The sequence below is a fragment of the Chiloscyllium plagiosum genome, unplaced genomic scaffold, assembly GCF_037043375.1.
Source record: "Chiloscyllium plagiosum isolate Xiang-an unplaced genomic scaffold, Cpla_swu_hap1 HiC_scaffold_19, whole genome shotgun sequence".
NCBI lineage: Eukaryota > Metazoa > Chordata > Chondrichthyes > Orectolobiformes > Hemiscylliidae > Chiloscyllium > Chiloscyllium plagiosum.
In genome coordinates this window covers 59676429-59700766 of record NW_028270157.1, presented here as the reverse complement: position 1 = coordinate 59700766, position 24338 = coordinate 59676429, and the positions used below count along the sequence as shown (strand labels likewise).

The 24338-nt window shown below is 40.1% G+C and overlaps 1 protein-coding gene across 4 annotated transcripts; it reads left to right on the top strand.

Moving 5' to 3' along the window:
* Positions 1 to 6100: 6100 nt before the first annotated feature.
* Positions 6101 to 22119, top strand: LOC122559515 (lactosylceramide 4-alpha-galactosyltransferase-like). 4 transcript variants are annotated; one of them, XM_087997436.1, is made up of 3 exons: positions 6105 to 6868; positions 8188 to 8297; positions 18172 to 22119. In XM_087997436.1, the coding sequence occupies exon 3, from the start codon at positions 18208 to 18210 to the stop codon at positions 19327 to 19329; it is 1122 nt and encodes a 373-aa protein (XP_087853562.1). In that variant the 5' UTR covers positions 6105 to 6868; positions 8188 to 8297; positions 18172 to 18207; the 3' UTR covers positions 19330 to 22119. The 4 variants fall into 4 exon arrangements, with proteins under 4 accessions (XP_087853563.1, XP_087853562.1, XP_087853564.1 ...); XM_087997435.1 differs by lacking the exon at positions 6105 to 6868 and adding an exon at positions 7126 to 7429; XM_087997437.1 differs by lacking the exon at positions 8188 to 8297 and having other exon boundaries at positions 6101 to 6868.
* The last annotated feature ends 2219 nt before the right edge of the window (positions 22120 to 24338 follow it).

Genomic DNA, 24338 nt, shown 5'->3' with positions numbered 1-24338 from the left:
AAGCAGCCAACATCATCAAACACCCCACCCTCCCCAGTTGTGCACTCTTCCACCCTCTTCCATCTTGCAGATGGTACAAAAGTTTGAAAACATGTACCAACAAATTCAAGAATAGTTTCTTCCTCGCTGTTCTCAGACTTATGAACGGTCCTCTTGAAGGACCTCTTAGAGTTGACCTCTCTGTGCACCTTCTCTGTGCACCTACTGTAACACTATACAGTATTCTGCATTCTATGCATGATAGCTTCTTAATTAGAGAGGTGATCAAAGATTTTAGGGAGAAGGGACAAGAATGGAGTTGGGAAACATATTGGTCATGATCAAATGACAAAGCAGATTCAATTGGTTGAATGGCCTAATTCTGCTGATATTTCATGGTCTTCTAGTGTTCAGATCCAAGGCAGGCAGACTAAAGACAAGAGTTCCAAGTGTATCTCATGGCCAATCTGGAATATCTTCAGATGTAGAGCACAATTTCAGAACCGTGGGATCAAGTAAAAGTTGGTTACGCTAGAAACCTGTGCTTAAACCATTGGATTTGTCAATTGACCTCATGACCAAGGCTGGGTTCAATGAAAACAATGATGGAATTGGTGACCTGCATTCACAGCTTTCATTGCCTGTCTGAACAACCTAAAGTTTCAAGTCAAGAAGGCAGCTTTCCATCAGTTCAAGGTTGACACCTGAAGACAAATCCAAAAGATAAAGGAGACATTGTCTGAAGGGAAATCCTAAGAGATCTAATAATATGCTAACCATCATGACTTGTGAAGCTTTCTTGAAGACATCAGGACCACGTATAGACCAAGGCAAAGTTCTTTCACTCACAATTCTTAATAATCATAAGACCATCTGTCAACACTGGAAAGAATAATTTCAACAGTTTCTCAGTTGTGAATCCATAATGGCAGCTGACACTCCCAGGTCCACCCCCGCCATATCCAGTGTTCAAATCCATTGATGGAACAGCTGCAACTGTTAATCCAATGGATGGAAAACAACAAAGCTTGCAGCCCTAATGGTATTTGAGCCAAAGACTGCAATGTTGGAGGACTTTGCTCACATTAAGTTTCCCTGCACTTATCCAGTGGATTTAGGAGGAAAAAGAACTCCTTACCCGAATCCCCAACATTATGAATCCAACAAATACCTTCAAGAAGGGGGATAAATCATGATTTGGAAATTAACAAAGCATTTAATTTCTGTCGAGGAGAAAGTGAGGGCTGCAGATGCTGGAGATCAGAGCTGAAAATGTGTTGCTGGTAAAGCGTAGCAGGTCAGGCAGCATCCAAGGAACAGGAGAATCGACGTTTCGGGCATAAGCCATTTAATTTCTGTCCACTACAGGAAAATTCTTGGTGTGCATTGCCCTGAATTGCCTACACTCTGCAGCTGCGAAATTCTCCCAGAGACGCCTTCTGGTTTTAGACCTTTCCAGGGAACCTCTGACACTGTCTTTGTTGCCAGACAATTGGAAGAAAAATGTCTTGACAGCAGCATTAGGAATTGTCCATTGCATTCATCTATCCAACCAAACCTTTTAAGTAAATTGCATGACTTAAAGATTCTGCTCCAAAAATTCACGTCCATAAAGCTTCACAACAAACCTACAATTCCTTCATGGTGATATGACTGAAACTGTCTTGGCTGGAAGAATGGACTAGATACTTCAAAAACTGGACTGGTATCAAGTAAGTAGATGTGACAGGCCCATGTTATTTACAATATGGCTGATGGCTTTGCACCTTACCCAAGATCAACTGCATTCCAGTGTCAATCTTATAGACCTGGATGAAAAACTCTTTAACCTTGGTTGCCTCCATGTCAAAATTAAATGGATATAGATGATCTACAGTTTGTCGGTGACAGATGTTGTTGCCCACTTGGTTCTGTATTACCACATCATTCTCCATCTCTTTAATTCTGCGTGCAAAATAAAACTTGACCTACTTTTCAATGTTGCCAAAACAAAACTCAATTTAATGCACACCTGGTCAGCCAAATATTCCACCTCCCATATATTGAAGGAGAGACTCTGAAATATAACAATCACTTCCCATATCTTGGCAGCCACCATTGATTAGAGATCCAACACCAGATCAGCTGTATAGCTCAACCTTCTAAAAATTACAGCAGTATGTGTTTAACAACAAATACATTCACAATCAAGATAAATCATAGTGTTTAGACCAGTGGTTGTCACCACGTACTCATCTTTAGTAGTGAGACCTAGGCTATGCATCAGCAAAATATAAGAACACTTAAGAAATCCCATTAAGAATGCTATTTCCAAATTCAATAGAAGGACTACTAAACAAACAGTGGTGTGCGTCTTGAAGACAACTCGACATGCCTTCTGGCAAAAGTCCTGTAATGTCAATTGTGATAGACTGGACATTTTATCAAAAAGAGCAATGAGCTATGAGTAATTGGGGTGACACAGTGCTTCAGTGGTTTACACTGTGTCTCACAGCCCCTGGGACCCAGGTTTGATTCCACCCTTGGGTGACTGTCTGTGTCGAGTTTGCGCATTCTTCTCCAGTCTGCAAGAGTCTCCTCTCATTGTCCAAAGGTATGCAGGTTAGATGGATTGGCTGTGCTAAATTGCTGACAGTATTCCAATAAAAAGCTAGGTGGATTTGCCATGGGAAACGCAGGAGTACAGGAAGCTAGGTGGGTCTGTTTGGGATGGTGCTTGTAGGGTTGGTGTGGACTTGATGGGCTGAACGGCTTACTATCACACTGTAGGGACTTTATGATTCTATGTATTACATCCTGGGAACACATCTTTCTATCTACCTCCTGCTCCTTTGATTAATTAAAAGCAAATTGCTGTGGATGCTGGAAATCAGAAGCAAGCGTAGAAAATGTTGGAGAAATTCAGCAGGTCTGGCTACATCTGTGAAGAAAGAAACAGAGTTAATGATTTTGATACTTTCACCAGAACATTCCCCATTGGTTTTTAAGCAAGTGCAGAGCAGAGCCAAAGAGAAGGAGAGGGGCAAAGGAGAGAGAAAATAGGGAAGTACGATTTTTGTTCAGAAGAGAAGTCATCCTGGACTCAAAACATTAACTCTGTTTCTCTCTCCACAGAAAGAGACTGCTCAGTTTCTTCAGCAATTTCTGTGTTTGTTAAAGCTTGAATTACTTTCTCAACAAAATTCAAAGAGATTAATTAGGTCTGATGTCAATTTCCAGATATAAATCCATGTGGTGCAGCAGTGGTGTTCCTACCTTTGGGCAAGATGTCTCAAGTTTAATTCCCTCCTACCCCAGAGGTATATCTGAACAGATTGATTAAAAACATAGCCATTAGCTGCAGCTCAATGGGTTACATTCTCACATTTGTGTCAGAAAGCTGTGGGTTCAAGTCCCATGATGGAAACATGACAATAAATGATAAGGGCTCCTGTAATACAGTAATAGTGTCCCTATGTCTGAGCTAGGTGGCTCTAGCTTCAAATTCCACCTGGTCCAGAGGTGTGTTCCAGCATATCTGAACAGATTGACTATAAATATTGACAGATCCATGCTGACTCTCTCTGTTTAATCCATATTTGCCCACTTACTCAGATAGGCTGCTCCTAAGAACCAGTAACTGTCCAAACAAATATTGAGCCAAATATTTCTCTCTCCTACACTTAAATAATGCTGTAACACTGACAATTTTTCAACTCAAGGGGCAATTCCTGAATCAAGAGTTTCAGAGGATTATGGTTAGAGCATCAACAATTTCCAATCTTACTTCTAATATCAAAAGTGGAAACCTTCAAGTCTTGAAGATTTATCTTTGTCTCGTCCATTTATTGTTTCTGTTGTTGATGCTGATAGCGTGCTCCTGTCCAGCAGATGGGTAGATAGTCTATATTTCCCTGTAAAATTCACCCTGTTGATTATGCTTTTTGGTGTTTTGTCCACACTCCATTTGTTGCAAGGTAAAGTCAATCAATTATCAACAAATCAGATCTGTTCCTGCCCTGGTACTTCTCCACTGCACAAGCTCTGCTTCTGTTACCAAGTAGATATGTTATTCAGGGTTTAATTTCACATCTTCTTCCCAACAAGAAGTTAACGCGGTTATATCCAGTCAAACCAAAGAGGAACGTAACATGATATCACAGGAAGGATGAACTCAAATAACCTTTTGCCAATAAAAACAGAAGTTGCTGGAAAAGCTGAGAAGGTATGGCAGCACATATGAAGAGAAATCAGAGTTTGCATTTCATGTCTGGTGACTCTTTCCTCTGAGCTTTTCCAGCAACATCTGTTTTTGTTTCTGATTTGCAGCATCCGCAGTTCTTTTGGTTTTTAATGATGTTCAAAAATAAACAAATAATTTCCATATTACCCAGCTCTTCCTTCTCACTGTACAGTAGATGCAAGCAGACAACTGGGAATTTGACATTTGCAAGGAATTTGAAACAATATGCAGAAAGCCTCCACAGTGGGGAAGTAAGGATGAGTGGATGCAAAATATCCAATAGTACAAATTCTGAAGAAGTATCAGATTAGGCACCAGACACCTCTTTCCTCTGGTCACCAGCAACCTCATGTTCTGGTAGCTCAGCCTTTGTAACCAGACAACCCATTCCTACAAAAAAATAAACTGAAAGAACTTCAGATGCTGGAAATCAGAAACAAAGTCAGATATTGCTGAAAGAAAGTCAGCAAGTCTGGCAGCATCTGTGGAGAGAAAGCAGAGTTAATGTTTCTGATCCAGTGACCCTTGCTCAGAACTGATTGTTTTTGAACCCATCCCTTTATGTGTCTCTATTTGATGGCTGCCCCAATTGAGTTTTGAGGGTCTCGAAATGTAGAAAGGGACAATTTTTGGTGTTTGCCTCATTAGTAGATTCCGCTACCAGTTTGGACATCAATAATAATTACACTTTCATTATTCTTTTTTGAATGATATACAGAACATTTTAATTTAATTGGTTTATTATGTTGATGATACCCTCGGGTGTTTGTCACATGGTTTCATGTGTTGTCCTCCACTGATTGCAGCTTTTCCTATTTCCTCCTCCCTCTTCTTTTATCTTAGCTCTGCTCGTTTAAAAGCTGATGTTCTGGTGAAAGGATAAAAACAGGTATACTTGCTTAAAAGACAGGCTTCAGCCAAGAATTTTGGGACATATGGCATCAACATTTGAGTGTTGCTGGATGTATTAGGACAGACTGTGGCACTTAAAACACTGATCAGAACCATTTTTTCCTGAAGTGGTATACTTAAGATATTTTCTAATGTTATTGCACACCTCTGGAGCAGATGTAACCTTAACCTGGGCCTCCTGCCTCAGAGGTAGAGACACTACTACTGTACCTCAAGAGCTCCTAAATTTCCAGAGTCATAGAGCACAAAAACTGACCCTTCCGCCCAACCAGTCTATGCCAAACATAATCCCAAACTAAACTTATCCCACCTGCCTGCTCCTGGCCCATATCCCTCTAAACCTTTCCTATTCATGTATCTATCCAAACGTCTTTTAAACATAATTATACTGCATCCACCACTTCCTCAGGAAGTTCACTCCACACAAATCACCCTCTGTGTAAAATAATTGTCCCTTATGTCTCTTTTAAATCTTTCTTGTCTCACCTTAAAAATGTGCCCCCTAGGCTTGATAGCCACCATCCCAGGGAAAAGATAACTCCCATTAACCCTATCTATACTGCTCATGAATTCATAAACCTCTATAAGGTCACCTCTCGACCTCGGACACTCCAGTGAAAAAAATCCCAGCCTATCTAGCCTTTCTTTATAACTCAAACCTCCCATACTCAGCAACATCCTGGTAAATCTCTCTGAACCCTCTCCAGCTTAATAATATCTTTCCTATAATCAGAACTGGACATCAAACAGAAGAGGCCTCAGGAATGTCCACATTTTAAATTGGGAGATTGCACACCAGCCACAGAATACCAATTGGTTGTAGTCAATCAGCCCAAGTATATTTCCATGGCAGATAAACCCAGACCTTCTAGCCCAGAGGTCGGGGCACTACCGCTGTGTCACAGAACACTTTGGTTAAAGTTTTAGCCTTGAAAACCTTCTGCAGTTTCGTCAATTGGCAATTAGAGCCTTAACCTTAGGGCGAGCGTCTGTAATTTGTGTTCCAATTAATTTACCAAGATGATGTCGGTCACATCAGATCCTGGTGGGAGCGGTAGCTGCTGAGAGAGAGAAAAGATATTTTAATCGACAGTATCTTCCAGTTGTGGCCTGCTGAGTATTTTCTTTTCTCCCTGGCCTCATTCCAGATTTCCAGCGGGGATCTTGGTTGGAGGTTTGTTACTATCGCCCGGATTGATTAATTAAAAGGCAAATCTCCTTAATCCCTAAACCCCATATCAAAGCAGCATTGGGGGGGGACACAGAATACTGGAATACCTCGGTTTGTCTGATTCCTTGGTTTAACAAAGGGCTGGATGTGGGTTTGATCATGTTTGCTCCCAATTAGATCAACATTGAACAGCTCCCTGTAGCCACAGTGAGAAGCTTTGCTTAGGCGGAATAGTTCACATCCGCTCCTGGTCTCCATGGAGAGTTTCATACTAAGCACTTGCTCTCATGCCTGAAAATGTATTAACCTAAACAGCCAACGCTGAAAAGACTCCAGTATGGCTGGAGAAATACAGAGTTAAGGGTCCTTAGCAGATGGCTTATTTTTTTTTCACCAGAACTCTCCTCAGCTCACTGGCGGAAATGTATTTGGAGGAGTGGCTTGATTCATTCATTTAATATGAAGAGCAATTTGGACTTCTAGCCGATGGTGCTTGCCTTGCTGTGGGCTTTCTGTCGCCGGAGAACTGTAATCCGGTCCCAGTTCTAACTCTCTTCACTCGCGGGAGAGACCAGTCCCAGCAGGTAAACTTGGACATGACCTGAGGGTGGGCTTGGGAGAGTGTGTATGAGAAGTGGGGATGCCAGTACCTGAACTCAGTCCACTCTAACAGCTGCCAGTGGCGTTGAATCGCTCGCAGGTAAAACCAAAGGGTTTGGAGTGGTAGCCTAATTGCTATTGGAAGGAACTATCCGTCGGTGTTTAATGTGGGACTTTTCACAAGCGAAGTTTGAAATTTTGGGTATTAAATGACTGAGGTTAAACAAATCTGTTCATCCGAATCTCCCCCGGACAAAAAGCCGGGATATATAGATTTTTTTTAAAATCCCAAATTTGATCTAAATTCGGATTCCGCAGTTAGCGGAGATCTAGTCCCGCCCAAAGTGCTTTTTCGTTAATGTGACCCATCCCTTTAATGCGAACGAAGACATCGGTCCCATTCACAGGCGTTTTAATTTCTTCCCAGCGTTTTTTTGCCACCCTTTGTGACAGTAGGAGTTTAGCAATTCTTAATTCTGCAAATGTATTGAAATTACATTGAACAATACCTGGAACTGACATTGTATTTCTGAGCGACGTTAAAGGTAACTACTTACGTTTGTATCTAAACACGCTAAACTTAATTTTTTGCTGTTTCTTGCACTTGAGAACGACTGACATTATAAAACTCAGGCTGTGTTCAATGATAAACAGGTGCCGCCCTCCACACAGGTTAATGTCGGTATAAATTAGTGATGGCGAATTTATGAAGAGTAGTTTGCTGTGAATAATGCTTCTAATTTTTTGGGCTGCACACCAAATTAATTTTTCAATGTAGATGTACAGGACTTGATTTATTAATGTCACGTACCTGAAGACAGTGAAAAGTATTTTTTGTGCTAACCAGACAAATTCCAGTATAATCAGGGTAATAGAACCAAATGCAGCATTAAGGATGGCATGGTGGCTCAGTGGTTGGCACTGCTGCCTCCTAGTGCCAGGGACCCTGGTTCAGGTGACTGCGCAATCTCCACACACACATTCTCCCTATGTTTGAATGGATTTCCTCTGGGTGCTACAGTTTCCTTCCATGATCCACAATTGTGCAGGTTAGGTGAATTGGCCATGCCAAATTGCCCATAGTGTTCAGGGATGTGGGTTAGGTGAGTTAGTGAGGGGAAATGTAGAGTAATAGGGTAGGGGAATGGGTCTGGGTGGGTTACTCTTTGGAGGGTTGGTGTGGACTTGGACCAAAAGGCCTGTTTCCACACTGTAGGCATTCTGTAGCTGTAACGTCAGAGAAGGTGTGGAGAAAGATCAAATCTAATGTGAGATGTTCATTCATAACTTGGCTTATTTTCAGATGATTCCCTATTGGCTCAACTTGGGAGTATTGTGTGAGGGAAGACCACCTGTGCATCATCTCCCATAGTATAGAATAAACTTACTTTTCCAGTAAGTGGACTATTGACTGTAAGTATCTTTCTTCCAGGAATCTAATTAAGAATACCTTGGGCAGAAGAAACCTGTTTTTGTTTTTGCTTGGATGGGGAGTGGTCCTTATGTTCTCAGGGCCTCCTTTATTCCCTCACTCAATGCAGACATGTCATAACAATGCTTGTGTATTCATGTTCATGCCTGCAGTGTTTGGACTTGCAGAAGTGGGAAAAGTTCATCAACATCTTCTGTAATTGTCACCAGTACAGTAAATTTAATGACAGCGCCCAAGGAAGGTATTAGTTTCCTGGATACCACAGTATTAAAATTGGCAAGATAAACATGAGTCATAAGTTAACAGCAACAATTTCTTTTTATTCCAAAATCATTTGGATGCAGCAGCACTCTTAGACAATTGTCATAGCTAATGTGTTTCCACTGAGAATAAAAACAACTGAAATATTTTAACAGGATAGACGTGCCCAATTTTTATTTTTGCAATTCTGATATCAATCTCAGCTTTTACACTTATGTTCTTTACCATTTTATCATTATTTTTCCTATATAGTAATTCCTGAACTTGTACAACCATTCATTTGCAATGAATTCATTACTTCTGGTGATTTCCTGGTTCTCAGAATTTTTTTGGTTCAACTGTTTTGTGTTCTCCTTTGCAGTTTCCACTTCCACCTGCCTTGCAAATTCCTCTTTCTTCTATTCAGAAACTCCCTCCCATGCAACCTCCCTCTCCTCTTGCCCCTCCTTTTGCACAGCCGCCTCCTCCTGAGTTTCGCCATGCAGCATCAATTTACGCCTGCCCTCTTAATACAGCCTTCCCTCCTCTTTCTCCCCCCCCCCCCCGTGGTCTCCCTGTCTGCCTTATTCCCATTGTCCAGCCCCTGTGATTTCCCCCCTTTCTCTTCCCCTTTGGAGAAAATGTAGCACCTTTATAGTTCTCGGGTTATTCTCTGCAAAGTGGATGATAAAAATTAGCAAGAACTTTATTCATTCTTGAAATGTTGGTATTGCTGGTAAGGACAGCATTTGTTGCCTATCTCTGATTGCACTTGTGACAGTGGTAGTGAACTGCTGGCCAGAACCACTGCTGACGATGGGCAGAGAGTAGCTTTTGGAGAGAGCACCAGGATTTTGACTGAGGAACAGCTATATAGCTACAAGTCAGGATGAGCATGACTTGGAGGGGAACTTGAAGGCTTCAGGCATTAGCTGCTTTTCTACCTGTAGATGGTAGAGATCATGGGTTTGGAAGATGCTGTTGAAGGACACTTGATGAATTGCTGCAGCACCTCCTACATATTGTACACATTGTCAAAATGTTGAGGGTACGAGGAATGAATGATTAAAGCTGGTCTATGGGCCAAGTGGGCTGTTTTGTCTTAGATGGTGTTGAACTCTTTGAGCAAAGAGGATATTTCTTCTTCCAGACAGGTGAAGGAGTTTTATTCAAGTGGAGTGAATTCCACCACTTGTGCCTCGTGGAGGGTAGATAGGCTTTTGGGAAGACGGGTTGTTAATTGCCACAGCATTCCTAGCCTCTGACCTGCTCTTGCAATTACATTATTTATATGCTGCTTTAGCCTCTGATCAATGGTAACACTGGGAAGGTATTTATGCTGAGCGATGGATGGCAAATGATTAGACTGTCCTGTTGTAGAGGATAATTTTAATGCCAGACAAGTGACAGAGAATAACTTGTCACTTAACCATCCAGTTGTGCTGCATGCAAGCACAGGATGCTTCATTATCAGTGGAGTTATGAATGTTGCTGATCCATTGTGCAATCATCAATGAAGATCCCCACTTCTGAACTTGAGAAGGAAGGAAGGTCATTGAATCTGAAGTTGGTTGAGCCTGGGCTTCTGCCCCCAAAGACTTCCTGTATGGCATCCTAGAGCTGAGATGATGGAACTCCCAACAACTGTCGTCATTTACCTTCATGGCAATGACTCCGTTAGATTTCCATTGACTTCAGCTTTGCTGGTGATCTCTGACACCGTACAGTCAATTGGTGCCTTGATATTGAGAGAAGTCATTGTCAGCCCATGGCAATGTTTTGTCCATGTTTAGATCAACATTGAAATGAGGCTTGGAGTTCAGTCACCTGGTGAAACTCGAACTGAGCAGGTTATTGCAGAGGTAAGCCCTGTCTGTTGGAGATAGTTGAGGAACTTTTGCATTACACCTCTTCCTTTTAAAGCATTTTCTTAAGTGCCTTGCCGTCCTTCGAGTTGTGAAATTTCATTACTTCTCTCAAGACTGTGTAATCTACAATAATATTTCTAGACAGTCACTGAGTTTCATTCAATCTTCTTGACTCCACTTTCAAGAAAGTCCCAGCTAGACAAAGGTGGTGACGAAGCATTTGGTACATTGCCTTTATTGGTCAATACATTGAAGATAGGAGTTGGAAGGTCATGCTGCAGTTGCATAGGACATTGGAGGTCACTTTTGGATTATAACATTTAATTCTGGTCTCCCTGCAATAGGAAAGCTGTCAATCAACTTGGAAGGGTTCAGAAAAGTTGCCAGGGTTGAAGGGTTTGAACTAAGAGGCTGAATAGGCTGGGCTATTTTCCCTGCAGCATTGGAGGCTAAGGGGTGACTTTGATTTATAAAATCTTGAAGAACATGGGAAAACTCCTTGTCTATTTACCTAGGCTAGGAGAATCCAGGCCCGAGGGCATATGTTAAGGTGGGGGGTGGGAAGTGGAGGGTGGAAAGATTTAAAAGGGAACAGAGGCAAGACTAGATTAATTTAGGATATCTGGCTGGCATGGAGTTGGTTTGAAGGGTGTGTTTCCATGCTCTTGATAGTATTTACTACCTTTTTAAAAATCATTTTAGTGGTAAAAGATGAAATATCTAAAGACTGGTAGCAGGTGCCTCCAATGATTTGGGTCTTCTGTTAAGCATTTCTGGTCGAAAATAATTGTAAATGCTTCACTATTGGTCTTTTGTACTAGGACTTAACGTCATAGTCCTACAGCACAGAAACATTTGGTCTAACCAATCCAGGCCAAACATAATTCCCAACTAAACGGTCCCACCAGCCTACTCCTGGCCCATATTTTTCTAAACCTTTCCCATTCATTTATCTAAGTGTCTTTTAAACTTTGATTATACCCACGTCCACCACTTCCTCAAAGTTCATTCCACACGTGAATCACCCTCTGTGTAAACAATTCGCCTCATTCATTTTTAAAAAAATAAATCTCTCTCTCCTCTTTTTTTAAAACAAAAAATTTCCCCCTAGCCTTAATCTCCCATCAAAGGGGAAAGACACCTACCGTTTACCCTATCTATATTCATGGTTTTATCAACCTTTCATAAGGTCACCTCTGAACCCCCTATACTCCAGTGGAAAAAAAAATCCCAGCTTTTTTAACTCAAATTTTCAATATCTGGCAGCAACATGGTAGATCTCTTCTGAACCCCCTCCAGCTTAATATTCTTCCTAGAACTGGGTGACCAAAACTGGACACAACAATCTAGAGGTCTCACTAATGACATGTACAATCTCAACATGACTTTTCAACTCCAGTTTCTGGATTAGTGGTGCTGGAAAAGCACAGCAGTTCAGGCAGCATCTGAGGAGCAGTAAAATCGACATTTCAGGCAAAAGCCCTTCATCAGGAATACAGCTTTTTACCTTTCTAATTCCTGTACTCCAAGAATTGAGCAATGAAGGCAAGCATGCTTAAAAAGAGCCAATTTAACCAGTCACATTCTTGAAATAACTTAAGGTTTTATAAAAAATTTGACACTTCACAAACTGCTGGTTTGGAAACAGAACAAGTTTGACCTTTTTAACCAGCCTATGTGACAGAAACTTCAAAGAATTATGTACCTGAAACCCTGGGTCCCTCTGCTCTCCAACACTACCCAAGGGCCTATCATTAATTATAAAAGTCCTGCCCTTGTACCAATGAGGGGGGTGGTGAGGAAGATCAAGATTCCCATTCTGTCAAACAGAATATTCCATTTATTCATCAATCTTGTTCAGACATCCTCTTTTTTTAATTTGCTATTTACTTGAACATGGATAATTGCTATGGGTGAAGCCCAGGAATAAAATTGCAAGCCTCCTTCCCCCATCTGTTTGGGATGTAAGGTCCAGCCTGGGATCAGGTTTGCACCTGGACTTGTGACTAGACCTTGTTACCATCTTAATACAGACAATGGAACACAGATGCATGAGCAAAGTATTGGGATGGAGAGTAATATTAAAAATAAGCCTAAATGTGTATAAGGAGAGCTATTCTTCCAATCATCAATGCACCATCAGCCCCGATCCAGTCAGTGGTATGGGTGGGGACTTTATTCCAAAGTAGTTAGTGTTTTTAAGTAATGCAATAATGTTAAATCTCATGTTGCACACTTTGAGGCAAACTCACAAAGATAGAGATTAGTACATGAATCATGTGTTGATTTTGTTTTCAAGCATTGCATTACCTGAAGAGATGATAGAGAAAAGAAAGCATACCTCTTTTTAACCTTCCTGTCAAAAACCGAGTGGTATAGGAATTAATGATCACACTTTCTTTCCAGGAAGAAGTGAGTAATCAATCTGTGGCAATACTTAATGGCCAAGCTGTGGCAATCTTTAATGTTTCTTTACAGTGTTTTAATTGAACAATTCCCTGAGTTCAGTAATGCAGTGGAGATTACGGTCAACTGGAAAAACATAAGTCAACGGAACTGAAAAACCTGCTGCATGCCAAATATGGTTTTCTTCACAAGTAACTTCTTCTGGCGACTGATTGTTCTGTCAAATAATAGTTGTTTGTATCTTTTTTTTTTCCTAAGTAAGCTTGTAAACTTTTATGTCCCACATCTAAAATATTGAATAAAACCTACTTAAATGTTTAAATCTTTATCACTTTTATGAGAAGATAATGGACAGCTCATTCTTGTGGCTGACATACAGCTGCTTGGGAAATATGGCTGGTTCTTTTGCATGGTTATGTACAAATTTTAGAACAACCAAATTCCTGAGATTTGGATGTCCCACTGTAACTTTACAACTTTGAAAGTGAAGAAACTATGTTTCTTAATTCCTGAGAGCATTCATATTTTGAGTACATTTATTTTTAACAACTTGATTTGTATCCAGGAATGAAAACCATAAACCATAAACATTAGGTGGGGTTCATGACCAATTCAACATTGCAAGTGCATATTAAAAGACTTCATTGCCAGTCATCCATCAACAGAGTATACACTGAAGATTGGTCAATAACAGGAACAGTGATAAATATCATACTATTCAACAAAGTAATGCAATCATATTCCAGCCAAATTCACAAATTTTAGTTTCAGTTGGAACACACACAATTGCTAAACTTCCAGATGAGATGGGATTAACTGAATCACTTTGTTCATCCAGGCCCTGGTCACAACATGCTTAATTTAAAACTGACCTCTTCTCTTGATGCCTGATCTGAATTAACTTCCTTTTAAAAAGAGCCAATTTAACCAGTCACATTCCTGAAATAACTTAAGGTTTTATAAAAAATGTGACACTTCTTAAACTGCTAGTTTGGAAACAGAACAAGTTTGACTCCAGATTAGAATACATACAGACTCTAACCACACACCTTTTAATGCACTGTCTGAGCTGACATGTTACTTTTTTTATAAAACTAGAAGTTATCTTGGGAATGTGACTTGAAAGTAGTTCTAGGATTTACATACTAATGATTTGAAACCTACAACCCATTCTAAAAGATGAAAGACTTAACAGCAATCTAGGTTTGTTCAATATATTGTATCAGTTGCATGGCACTGTGCTGTAAATTGTGTCATATGATCCTGCCAGACGAGCTACCTGATGAAGGGAGCAGTGCTCTGAAAGCTTGTACTTCCAAATAAACCTGTTGGACTATAGCCTGGTACTGCCTGATTTTTAACTTTGTCCATCTCAGTCCAACACCAGTACCTCCTAATCACAGTTTTTGAACCAATTAGTCGAGTATTAGGTTATGTAGGAACTTGTCTAAAAACAAAATCAGGCTATCAGTATGTCCTTACGATCGTAGAGTCAACCTGATGAGAATACTTTGTCCCAAGTGTAAAATATTGGTGTGAGTTAAATGTTTCGGAAATCCTAAGATTGAATTGGGGAAAGCAGGCTGAATATGTGCAAGGAGAAAGTGAGGGCTGCATATGCGGAGATCAGAGCTGAAAATGTGTTGCTGGAAAAACGCAGCAGGTCAGGCAGCATCCAAGGAACAGGAGAATCGACGTTTCGGGCAGAAGCCCTTCTTCAGGAATATGTGCAAGCCTTGTGATGTTTTATAATTCATATTTTGTGATATTTTTGAAATGGTGTGTTTTCTTAGGGTGAAGGAATGTAAATATCATAGTTTTTCATTTTTGCATATTTTTGATTGTAAACTGAAATGGGGAAAAAAAGACTTTCAAAAACCTTGGATTGTAGATGGCATTGCTGAACTTTTTAAAAGCATGTGACCAGCACTTGCAATAACTATTTTAAACTGGTGTTTATTCAACCAGTGGTTGAGGTTTAGTTACAAATGAACTGGCCTCAAGGGGGGAGTGTGTACAAAAAAATGAGATTTGGTCAGTACAGATGAGAAAGACCTTCTGCCTGCCACCAACCGTATAGTTGGCTTCCAGGTGGGAAGCAGCTTGTGGGTGTGAATGAGATGGTCTTAAGTTTTTCCTGACCTGTGGAAAGAAAGATGTTGTCTCTATCATTGCAGTAAAAAAGCATCCAAAGCCTGAAGAAAGCCAGTTAATGAGGGACTGACTGAATTGGGGCGTCAGTACATCGGAGTATCACTGAGACCTGGTCCAAAATTCACCATCATACTCTTCAATGACCGTTCTCGTGATGTAAGTGGCTGCATTAGACCAGCCCAACTGGCTGACCATTTCCATGAAGACCAGAAAATGTAGTTAATTCCACTGGAAATGGGGAAAGTCCTCCTTTCTTATGACAGCTTTTAAAGAAGATTAAACTTCCAGGATTAACCAATTGTTCTCAAATTGCCTTTAGGGTCTTGATCTGCTTTTGTTTTTGACCCAGATTAATATCTTTATGAAAGAAAACTTAATGGACAAGGTTATGTACAGGTTGGGACCAGAAGTTGTCAAAAGTGGTACGTTTACAAAGCATGGTATCTGCCATTGAATACTAACATTATTTGGTGGCACATATCTAACACTGAGCTTCTCTTGTAATGTTTTCACTGAACAAAGTGGTGTCCATGGCGCTCTCTAATTTGTAGCATTCTGTTGATATTATTCACTGTTCTTTCCATTTGAATATGATCTAAAGATCTTCAGGGGATGGGTCCAGAGCTGATATTTGCTTCAGAATCTTTTTCAAGGCAGTGAAGATTTTAGTAGGAAAATGTTGCACACTTTGTTACTAAACTTGATTCTTTCCCTTGCTCCTCCAGAATTGGTGAAAGCTGCAAGTATTTATCCAATAGATTTGAACTGTGAGGTGACAGCTTGATACACTGAATCATTGCATACGATGCATGCAGGTGGTACACGGATAAGCTTTGAATTGGGCTGAGTCTGGATAAAGTCCTACTTGGATATTAGCAGCTCCGCCTTTCTGTTAAAGCTGAAGGAAACTCAGTGATGGTTAGATGTTAAGGATGAGGATCTGACCATGAGAGTCACCAGTCTTCATTTCACTGAAGCTCTAAAGTGAGATCCCTTGATTAAGCCTTTATTCTCTGTCCACTTGTAATTAATCAGCTAATAACAGTTAGTAGAATTTGGGACTTTATTCCAAGTTGAGCAAGCTCCACTGGTAGGTAGTCTGCTCGGTTTCAGTGCATGGAACCAGGCTGCTCTTGGATTTGTCAAAATTCACACAAGACGTCTCCCAAGAATAGCAAAGAACTGAGAGTTCTGTGGCTGTCAATTCAACTTGCCATTGATACAAGTTTATAATTAAAGTATATAGACAGTCCGAAAAGATCCTGACAAGTTCCAGACCATTTTGGGTGTGAGGGATTTTTACATGTTTCATAAAATTTATGAAGTTTACCATGAATGATAATGAACAATGCAGTGGATTTAGTCAGTCAACAGCAAGGCACTAGCTGATGACTTGAAGCTCATTGGGCATTTCTTTTGGATTTGTGTGCCTGCTAAGTATTGCTGCTTATTAACCTTACTGTGCGCTTCAGCTGTGCTTGATCAGTGGCATCTCTGAAAGCTAGAGAGGGTTCAGAACAAATTCATCACTGGAGTGTAGAAGGTTGAGAGGTGACCTTGCAGAGGTTTATAAAATCACGAGGGGTATTGATAGGGTTAATGATAGGTGTCTTTTCCCAAGGACGGGGGATTTCAAGATTAGGGAGCATATTTTTAAGGTGAGAGAAAAGCAATTTTAAAAAAGACATGAGGGGTAATTTTTTTGGTACAGTGTAGCTCATATGTGGAGTGAACTTGCTGAGGAAGTTATGGATGTTGGCTAAGTTAGAACTATTTAAAAGACACTTGGATAAGTACATAATTAGGAAAGGTTTGGAGAGATATGGGCCAGGAGCAGGAAGATCTGGAATTATGTTCAGCATGGACTGGTTGGACTGAAGAGACTGTTTCTGTGTGGTATGACTTTATGAACAACAGCTGAGCAGTCTTGGATTTGCAAGGTGGTATATTTTTGGTTTAAGAATCCTGGTCATCTTACTGATATCCTTTCCTCTTTATCATCTAACTGGCTTCTGCGATGTCAGTCATTTGTATGAGCTTAGTTTATCAGTTAAGAAATGAGCTACAAAAATGAGTTTACTAAGATAATAGGATAGCACAAGCTGAACTTTTGTCTATTTATTTTTAATTGGTGCATTGAAGCATCTTAGAGTTCCAGAACCTAAATGTCGTAAAGAGCGATTATTAATGGCTATTTGTTACGATAGCCTTGTGTGAATCAGTTCAATGAATAACCACCATCGTAACCAACCTACAAAAATAAAACTCTTGATCAATCCTGCCACATTTCACTCGGGGTTGTCCAATATTGCTATCAACTGAGATCATAACAACTTGGCTAAATCTTCACCAAGACTTTGAAAATGAGATTCCACCCGTGCAATCTTCCATACAATGGCAGTCCTCTTTCCAGAATGTTCTGAACTCTGAGATTCTGAACTCTCAGAACTGACATTTCATATGGTTGAATTCTGGGCATTTGATCAGTTAGGAGTGAATCATTTGGGGATAGCTGTGCTAAACATATTCGACTGCTCAGGAATTCAACTCTCTGATTCAGCTGGCCTACTGCCTTCTCTCTTAAGCTCCTGTCTTGCCTTTTGCTTGTCAGAACATAGCTTTTATACTTGAACTTGCTTCCTGTTGATACTGCTTCCCTGATCCAGTGTTGCTGTAGTAAGTACACCAACCAGTATATCTTTTTCAAAAATGATGATTGATCCCTTCACAATTAAACACATTCAAAGTTACTTTCAGAAGCTTTAAAACACACATTCCTCAAACATCTTTACAGTAATCAACAATTTCTTTACTGTTACTGCTTCTGGGTCAAAAAATGTCATTAAAGTACTCCTAATCCCATTCACACTTCAATCTGATCCTATTTATAGGACCCCAAGTGATTCTCTGGTTAATGCCCACCAACTGTATCAAAGGAAATATAATCAGTATACAGTTAGCAATGTGTTCTTGTGATATTCTTTTAAATGTTGTTCTGTTTGAATATATAGGATGGATTATGTAATTTTAATTTCACTTTGTTTTCCCTCAATAGCATAATTGTCGGTTTGGGCAAATTCTCAATCATTGAATTTGCTTTTGTTGTTAATTTGATTTATTTTATTGATTAAAATATACGTGGTAATAACTTGGAAAAGCAAAGATAGTATTTGTCTTTTGTTTGCAGAAGAATCTAAGTTGAAAATTTGAATATCGCTTCGCAATGGTTAGAAAAATGAGCCATTTTCATTCAAAGTTGTCTGATGAAGAACAGCAGCAGCAGCAAAATTTCATTAAGAGGTATTTAGTACTGAAGAATAAAGCAAAGAATAATTTCTGGTGTAAATTATGGATATGTAGTTTGATATTACTAAAGTTGATATCATTGACATTAATGCTGTACTACAGAGGTGGTGCTCAAAGTCTAATTGTGAAATACAGGTTATCCAATAACATCAAATGTCCATCCATTGACTTCAATTATGATAGCGATGGTGACTCCCAAACTCATGATAATACAACTATTTTCTTTGTGGAGGTCTCTGACCGAACTAACCCCACATTTTTGTCCTTGTGTTCCGTGGAATCTGCAGCAAGATCTCATCCCCGGGCCAAGATTGTCTTTTACATGAAAGGTCTTTCAGCTACAAAAGTTAAAACCTTTGGGATTTCCTTGTTGAACTGTTTTCCTAATGTTGAGATCAGGCCATTAGATCTGAAAAATCTTTTTGTGGACACTCCATTGTCTTCATGGTATTCCAGCCTGCATCAATGGTGGCAACCTTATCTAATACCAACTATTGCCGATGCCTGCAGACTTGTCCTTCTGTGGAAATACGGTGGGATTTACTTAGACACTGACATTATTGTTCTCAAAAATCTGCTCAATCTCACCAACAGCCTTGGCAGAGAAGAACAGTATTTACTGAATACAGCCTTTTTGTCCTTTGATCGGGGCCATGATTTCATTGGAAACTGCTTAAAGGATTTTGTTGAACACTTCAATGGATGGATCTGGGGCCACCAAGGACCCCAGTTAGTAACCCGTGTTCTTAAAAAGTGGTGTCAAAAGAAGAGCATAGCCAAGATTCAACAGTGCAAAGGTGTGAGGATGTTACCTCCTGAAGCATTCTATCCAGTTCGTTGGCAAGACTGGAAAAAATACTTTGAGGTAATGAGCAAGTCTGAAGCTCAGAAGTTACTGAAGAATTCTTACGCCGTACACATATGGAATAAAATGAGTCATGGAACCTCATTTCCGATGGGGTCGAAAGTGATGATTGACCAACTGAGCTCAGTTTACTGTCCTATCTCGTATAAAATAATGAGCTGGCAGGAAACATAGACCACTGAAATTTCAAGCAATGATTACAACATGACTTTAAAGATGGCAATCATTAAACCAAATTGAAATCAAACCTTATCCGATGTAAAATTTGGCTTTAAAGAAATGCGGTTTAAAGTTGAGCCACACTTTACAATGACCGTTTGTGTTTGATAATAATGTTGAGGATGGTCAGCTGTTAGTATTAGGTAAATAATTGTAAAACTGTCATTTTGAAAAACAAATCAATATTGAGTCAACAGGAAAAGCTTTAAGACTTTATAAGTTTTGATGACAAATAGATGTTTCATATTTGTAATATATTTCCCAGGATTGAATGGACAACCTCCTCAGAAGGAGTGGGCCATTTAGTTGTTCGAGCCTGTTTCACCATTCACCTGAATTCCAGTTGAACTCATCCCAATGCCATTTTTCTCCATATTCTTTAGTATGTAAAAATCCTTTGATCTTGGCCTTCAGTCTTCTCACTGAGCATTCATAGTCCTCTGGGATCCAAGAACCTTGAAACGAGATTCTGTTTTTGAACACAGTAACTCTTAATCAGGAAGTGGTAACATTTTTTTATTGAGATTTTTTTTCTTTTATTTTGAGGAACATAACCCAGTCTCTCATCATAGCACAATACCTCCCTTCCAACAATCAGTCTAATGCACCCTTTTTTTTCCAAATATTTACTGACGGATGGGGATGGAGGTGGGTAAGCCAATACTATTGTCTGTCACTAAGTTCAGTCGAGCAGGCGGAGGTGAGCTGCCTCCTTAACATCCTGAACTCTATGGGAGTTCGGTATAGTCAGTGTTTTTCGGAGATACGCTCATTCCAAGATTACCAGATACCTTCTTTTGCTAAGGAAATCAAAATTGTACACAATTTTCCAAGTCTTGCGTAATTGTAGTAAGAATTCTTCACTCCAATTTTTTTTGGGGAATAAAAGGCCAATATAACATTTGCTTTCCTAATTGTTTGCTTTTTTTTATGTTCGCTGATTCATGGATGAAAGTAATCCAGTCCGTTTGAATAGTAATGGTTTATAGAGTCACAGACCACAGAAAGAGGCCCTTTTGGCCCATTGCATTTGCACTGGTCATCTATTATCCATATACTCTAGTCCCATTTTCCACCACTTGGCTTGTAGCCTTTAATGTTCTGCTGTTTCAAGTGTTCGCTGAAATGCTTTTTAAAGGGTTCTTGAGGGTTTCTGCCTCTGCCACCCTTTCGGGTAGAGAGTTTCAAATACCAACCACACTCTGGGTGGGGGAAAAGATCAATCCTCCTTTTAATCCACTCTTGACCTCCTGCCCCTTACCCGAAATCAATGCCCCCGGTTATTGAATCCCGCACTAAGGGGAATATTTTCTTCCTATCTATCCTAATAATGCCCTTCATAATTTTGCATACCTCGATCAAGTCCTCCCTCAGTCTTCTCTATTCCAGGAAACATCCTGAGCTGATCTAGTCTCGTGCTATCACTAAAACACTCCAGCCTGGGTAACATTGTGGCAAATCTTCTCTGCACTCCCTCTAATGCAATCACATCCTATAGTATAGCAACACAGTAATATAATGCACACAGTACTCCAGCTGTAACCTAACTGCCACCTTTATATGGCTCCATGATAACCTTCTCGCTCTCATATTCAATGCCTCTTAAAAGCAAGTGCCTCATATCTCCTCTTAATGTCCTTTTTTTCTATCTGCCTTGTTGCCTTCAAGGATCATTGTACATGCACACCAGGGTCCTTCTGATCCTCCATACTTTCTAGAGTCCTACCACTCATTGATGACTAGGAAAGGAGTCTACACATTCTTCAGCATACATTTGTTGGAGTTATTTATAGGTCACACAATAGTCATCTTAGTATGGGGCATGGTATTAATCAGGATGCAGGGTGCATTTTTGGAGTGTGTGAGGGATTTTCTTTGAGAGCAGTATATTGATCTAATTAGAGGATGTGCTATTTTAGGTCTCGTATTATGTAACAAATAAAGGCTAACTAATAATATATAAGCTTAAGTCAATTCTCAGGGGAAAAAAAAATTTAAAACTCTGGAGACTTGAACAATAAGTTCCATTAAAATAGATTGTAAATAACTGAGGCCCAAGCACTGCCACTTGCCAAACTAATACTGACCAAAATAGTTCCCAGCAGTTGCATTCATGATGTCATACTGCCATTGGTCTCAGGACAGGAAGATCTCTTGATCTGGGTTTTATTTTCTCTCTCTCTCTCTCTCTCTCTCTCTCTCTCTCTCTCTCTCTCTCTCTCTCACTCAACTGTGACTTCTTTTCTCCTCCGTGCTAGTTTAAAAGTTTGTTTTTCAAAATTACTGGGGCTGAACCAGTCCTTAACAGCTATTGCTCAACAAGCCATTAACTGTAACTGTGATGTCACTTTTTTCATATTCAATTGAGCAATTCTGGTTAATGCTCCCACACAGTTCTGAATCCTCTTATCTCAGAAGGAAAGTGATTTATTGGTGGAGGTGAATTGTTCAATTGGAGACACAGTCCCAGATTTTACTCAAAATTAACTTTTTATAATTTGGAGCTTTCTCTTCTCCTTTTTCCCAAACTCCACGTTTACTGTGTGGACCAGAGCAGACCCTCTCAAAATATACTAAGAAGATCGCCTAGGACTTAACTCTTCCTTATGTTAAAGGCAAGTGCATGGTGTTTCATTCCAGATCCAATTGGTCAAACTACTGGATTTAAAGCTAAACACACTTTTTATTCATCCACTATTGTTAACATACAACAAAAGAAAGAAGAAATTTGAATACTTCACACTATTGCAAAACCTAGCAGAATAATAGATTATTAACTAATGTTCCAGTATAGTAAAAAGCAAACTCAGAAAACAGATTCTCTTCCTGCTGTTGGAGTTGCATGTGAGACAACCACCAGCTTTTAGCTGAAACCTAGAGAGGGAAAAATGGCTTCCACTTCTTCAAGACCCCAGCAGCAAATTGCTGAAAGCTAAAACTAAACATTCCAGTTCAGTGGGAGCTTGACCACACCCATTCAGGCTGCTTCTATTATTATAACTTTCAAAAAGAACCCCAAGGCCCCTCAAACTGTTTAATTTTAGAGTTTTCAATAGACAGCTCCACACCTCTGCCTTAAAACCTCTCTTCAAAAAAAAAAGCAGGACTAAATATACCTCTTAAAGCCATAGTATCAACATATAACACTGCAGCAGCGTACTCCTTGACTGCCTGTCTAGGGTCCTCGCCTTATACAACCTTAAGTCTATCGCCATCTACTTTCTTTCCAAAGCATACATCTTGACACTTTCCTGTAAAATGTTACATATGCCATGCCTTGCCCACTCACTCAACCTCCTTTTGCATTTCCATGCACCTCTACACAGCTTATTTTGACACCTTGTATTGGCAGAAACCTTTTGCAATTACACCTGGTCTCTTCACACACTAAGATGGATTATAAGTAACTGAAGCCCAAGCTTGTACTACATCACTTACCTAACCAAAGCTGAACCATTTATTCCTACTCACTGTTTCAGATTTTATTGTCACATGTACTCATGTACAGGGTACAGGGGTAGAGTGAAAAGTATACAATATCACCAAACAATGTCATCTTAGGTACAAAATCTTAGTTACAGAAAAAGAGAAAGAAAGAAATGTTTAAAAGGTTCAGTGGCATGGTGGTTCAGTGGTTAGAACTGCTACCTCACAGCACTAGGGTCTAAGGTTCGATTCCAGCCTCTGATGACTGTCTGTGTGGAGTTTGCACATTCTCCCTGTGTCTGTGTGGATTTCCTCTGGGTGCTCTAGTTTCCTCCCACAGTCCCAAGGTGTGCAGGTCAGGTGAATTGGCCATGCTAAATTGCCCATATTGTTAGGTGCATTTGTCAGAGGGAAATGAGTCTGAGTGGGTTACTCTTCGGAGGGTTGGTGTGGACTTGTTGGGCTGAAGGGCCTGTTTCCACACTGTAGAGAATCTAATCTAATTGCAATCCCAGTTTGATTCAAGAGATCTAGTTTTCTGTCATAACTTTGAAGTATTTTTGAGAATCTAAGTATCATATCCACTAACTCCTAATAGATTTGTCAAACACAATTTCTCTTACTTAAATTCATTTTGACTTTGCCTAAGCAAATTATGATATTTTAAGTACTCTGTCACAGTACCATTAACAATAGATTTGAGCACTTTCCTAATATTGATGTGAGATAACTGGTCTGTTCTTCTATTTTCTCTCTTCCTCCATTAGAGTCATAGAGATGTACAGTATGGAAACAGACCCTTCAGTCCAACCCATCCATGCCGACCAGATATCCCAACCCAATCTAGTCCCAGCTGCCAGCACCCGGCCCATATCCCTCCAAACCCTTCCTATTCGTATACCCATCCAGATGCCTTTTAAATGTTGCAATTGTACCAGCCTCCACCACATCCTCTGGCAGCTCATTCTATACGTGTACCACCCTCTGTGTGAAAATGTTGCCCCTTAGGTCTCTCTTATATCTTTCCCCTCTCACCCTAAACCTATGCCCTCTAGTTCTGGACTCCCTAACCCCAGGGAAAAGACTTTGTCTATTTATCCTATCCATGCCCCTCATAATTTTGTAAACCTCTTTAAGGTCACCCCTCAACCTCCTCTCCAGGGAAAACAGCCCCAACCTGTTCAGCCTCTCCCTGTAGCTCAGATCCTCCAACCCTGGCAACATCCTTGTAAATCTTTTCTGAACCCTTTCAAGTTTCACAACATCTTTCCGATAGGAAGGAGACCAGAATTGCACGCAATATTCTAACAGTGGCCTAACCAATGTCCTGTACAGCCGCAACATGACCTCCCAACTCCTGTACTCAATACTCTGACCAATAAAGGAAAGCATACCAAACGGCGCCTTCACTATCCTATCTACCTGCGACTCCACTTTCAAGGAGCTATGAACCTGCACTCCAAGGTATCTTTGTTCAGCAACACTCCCTAGGACCTTACCATTAAGTGTATAAGTCCTGCTAAGATTTGCTTTCCCAA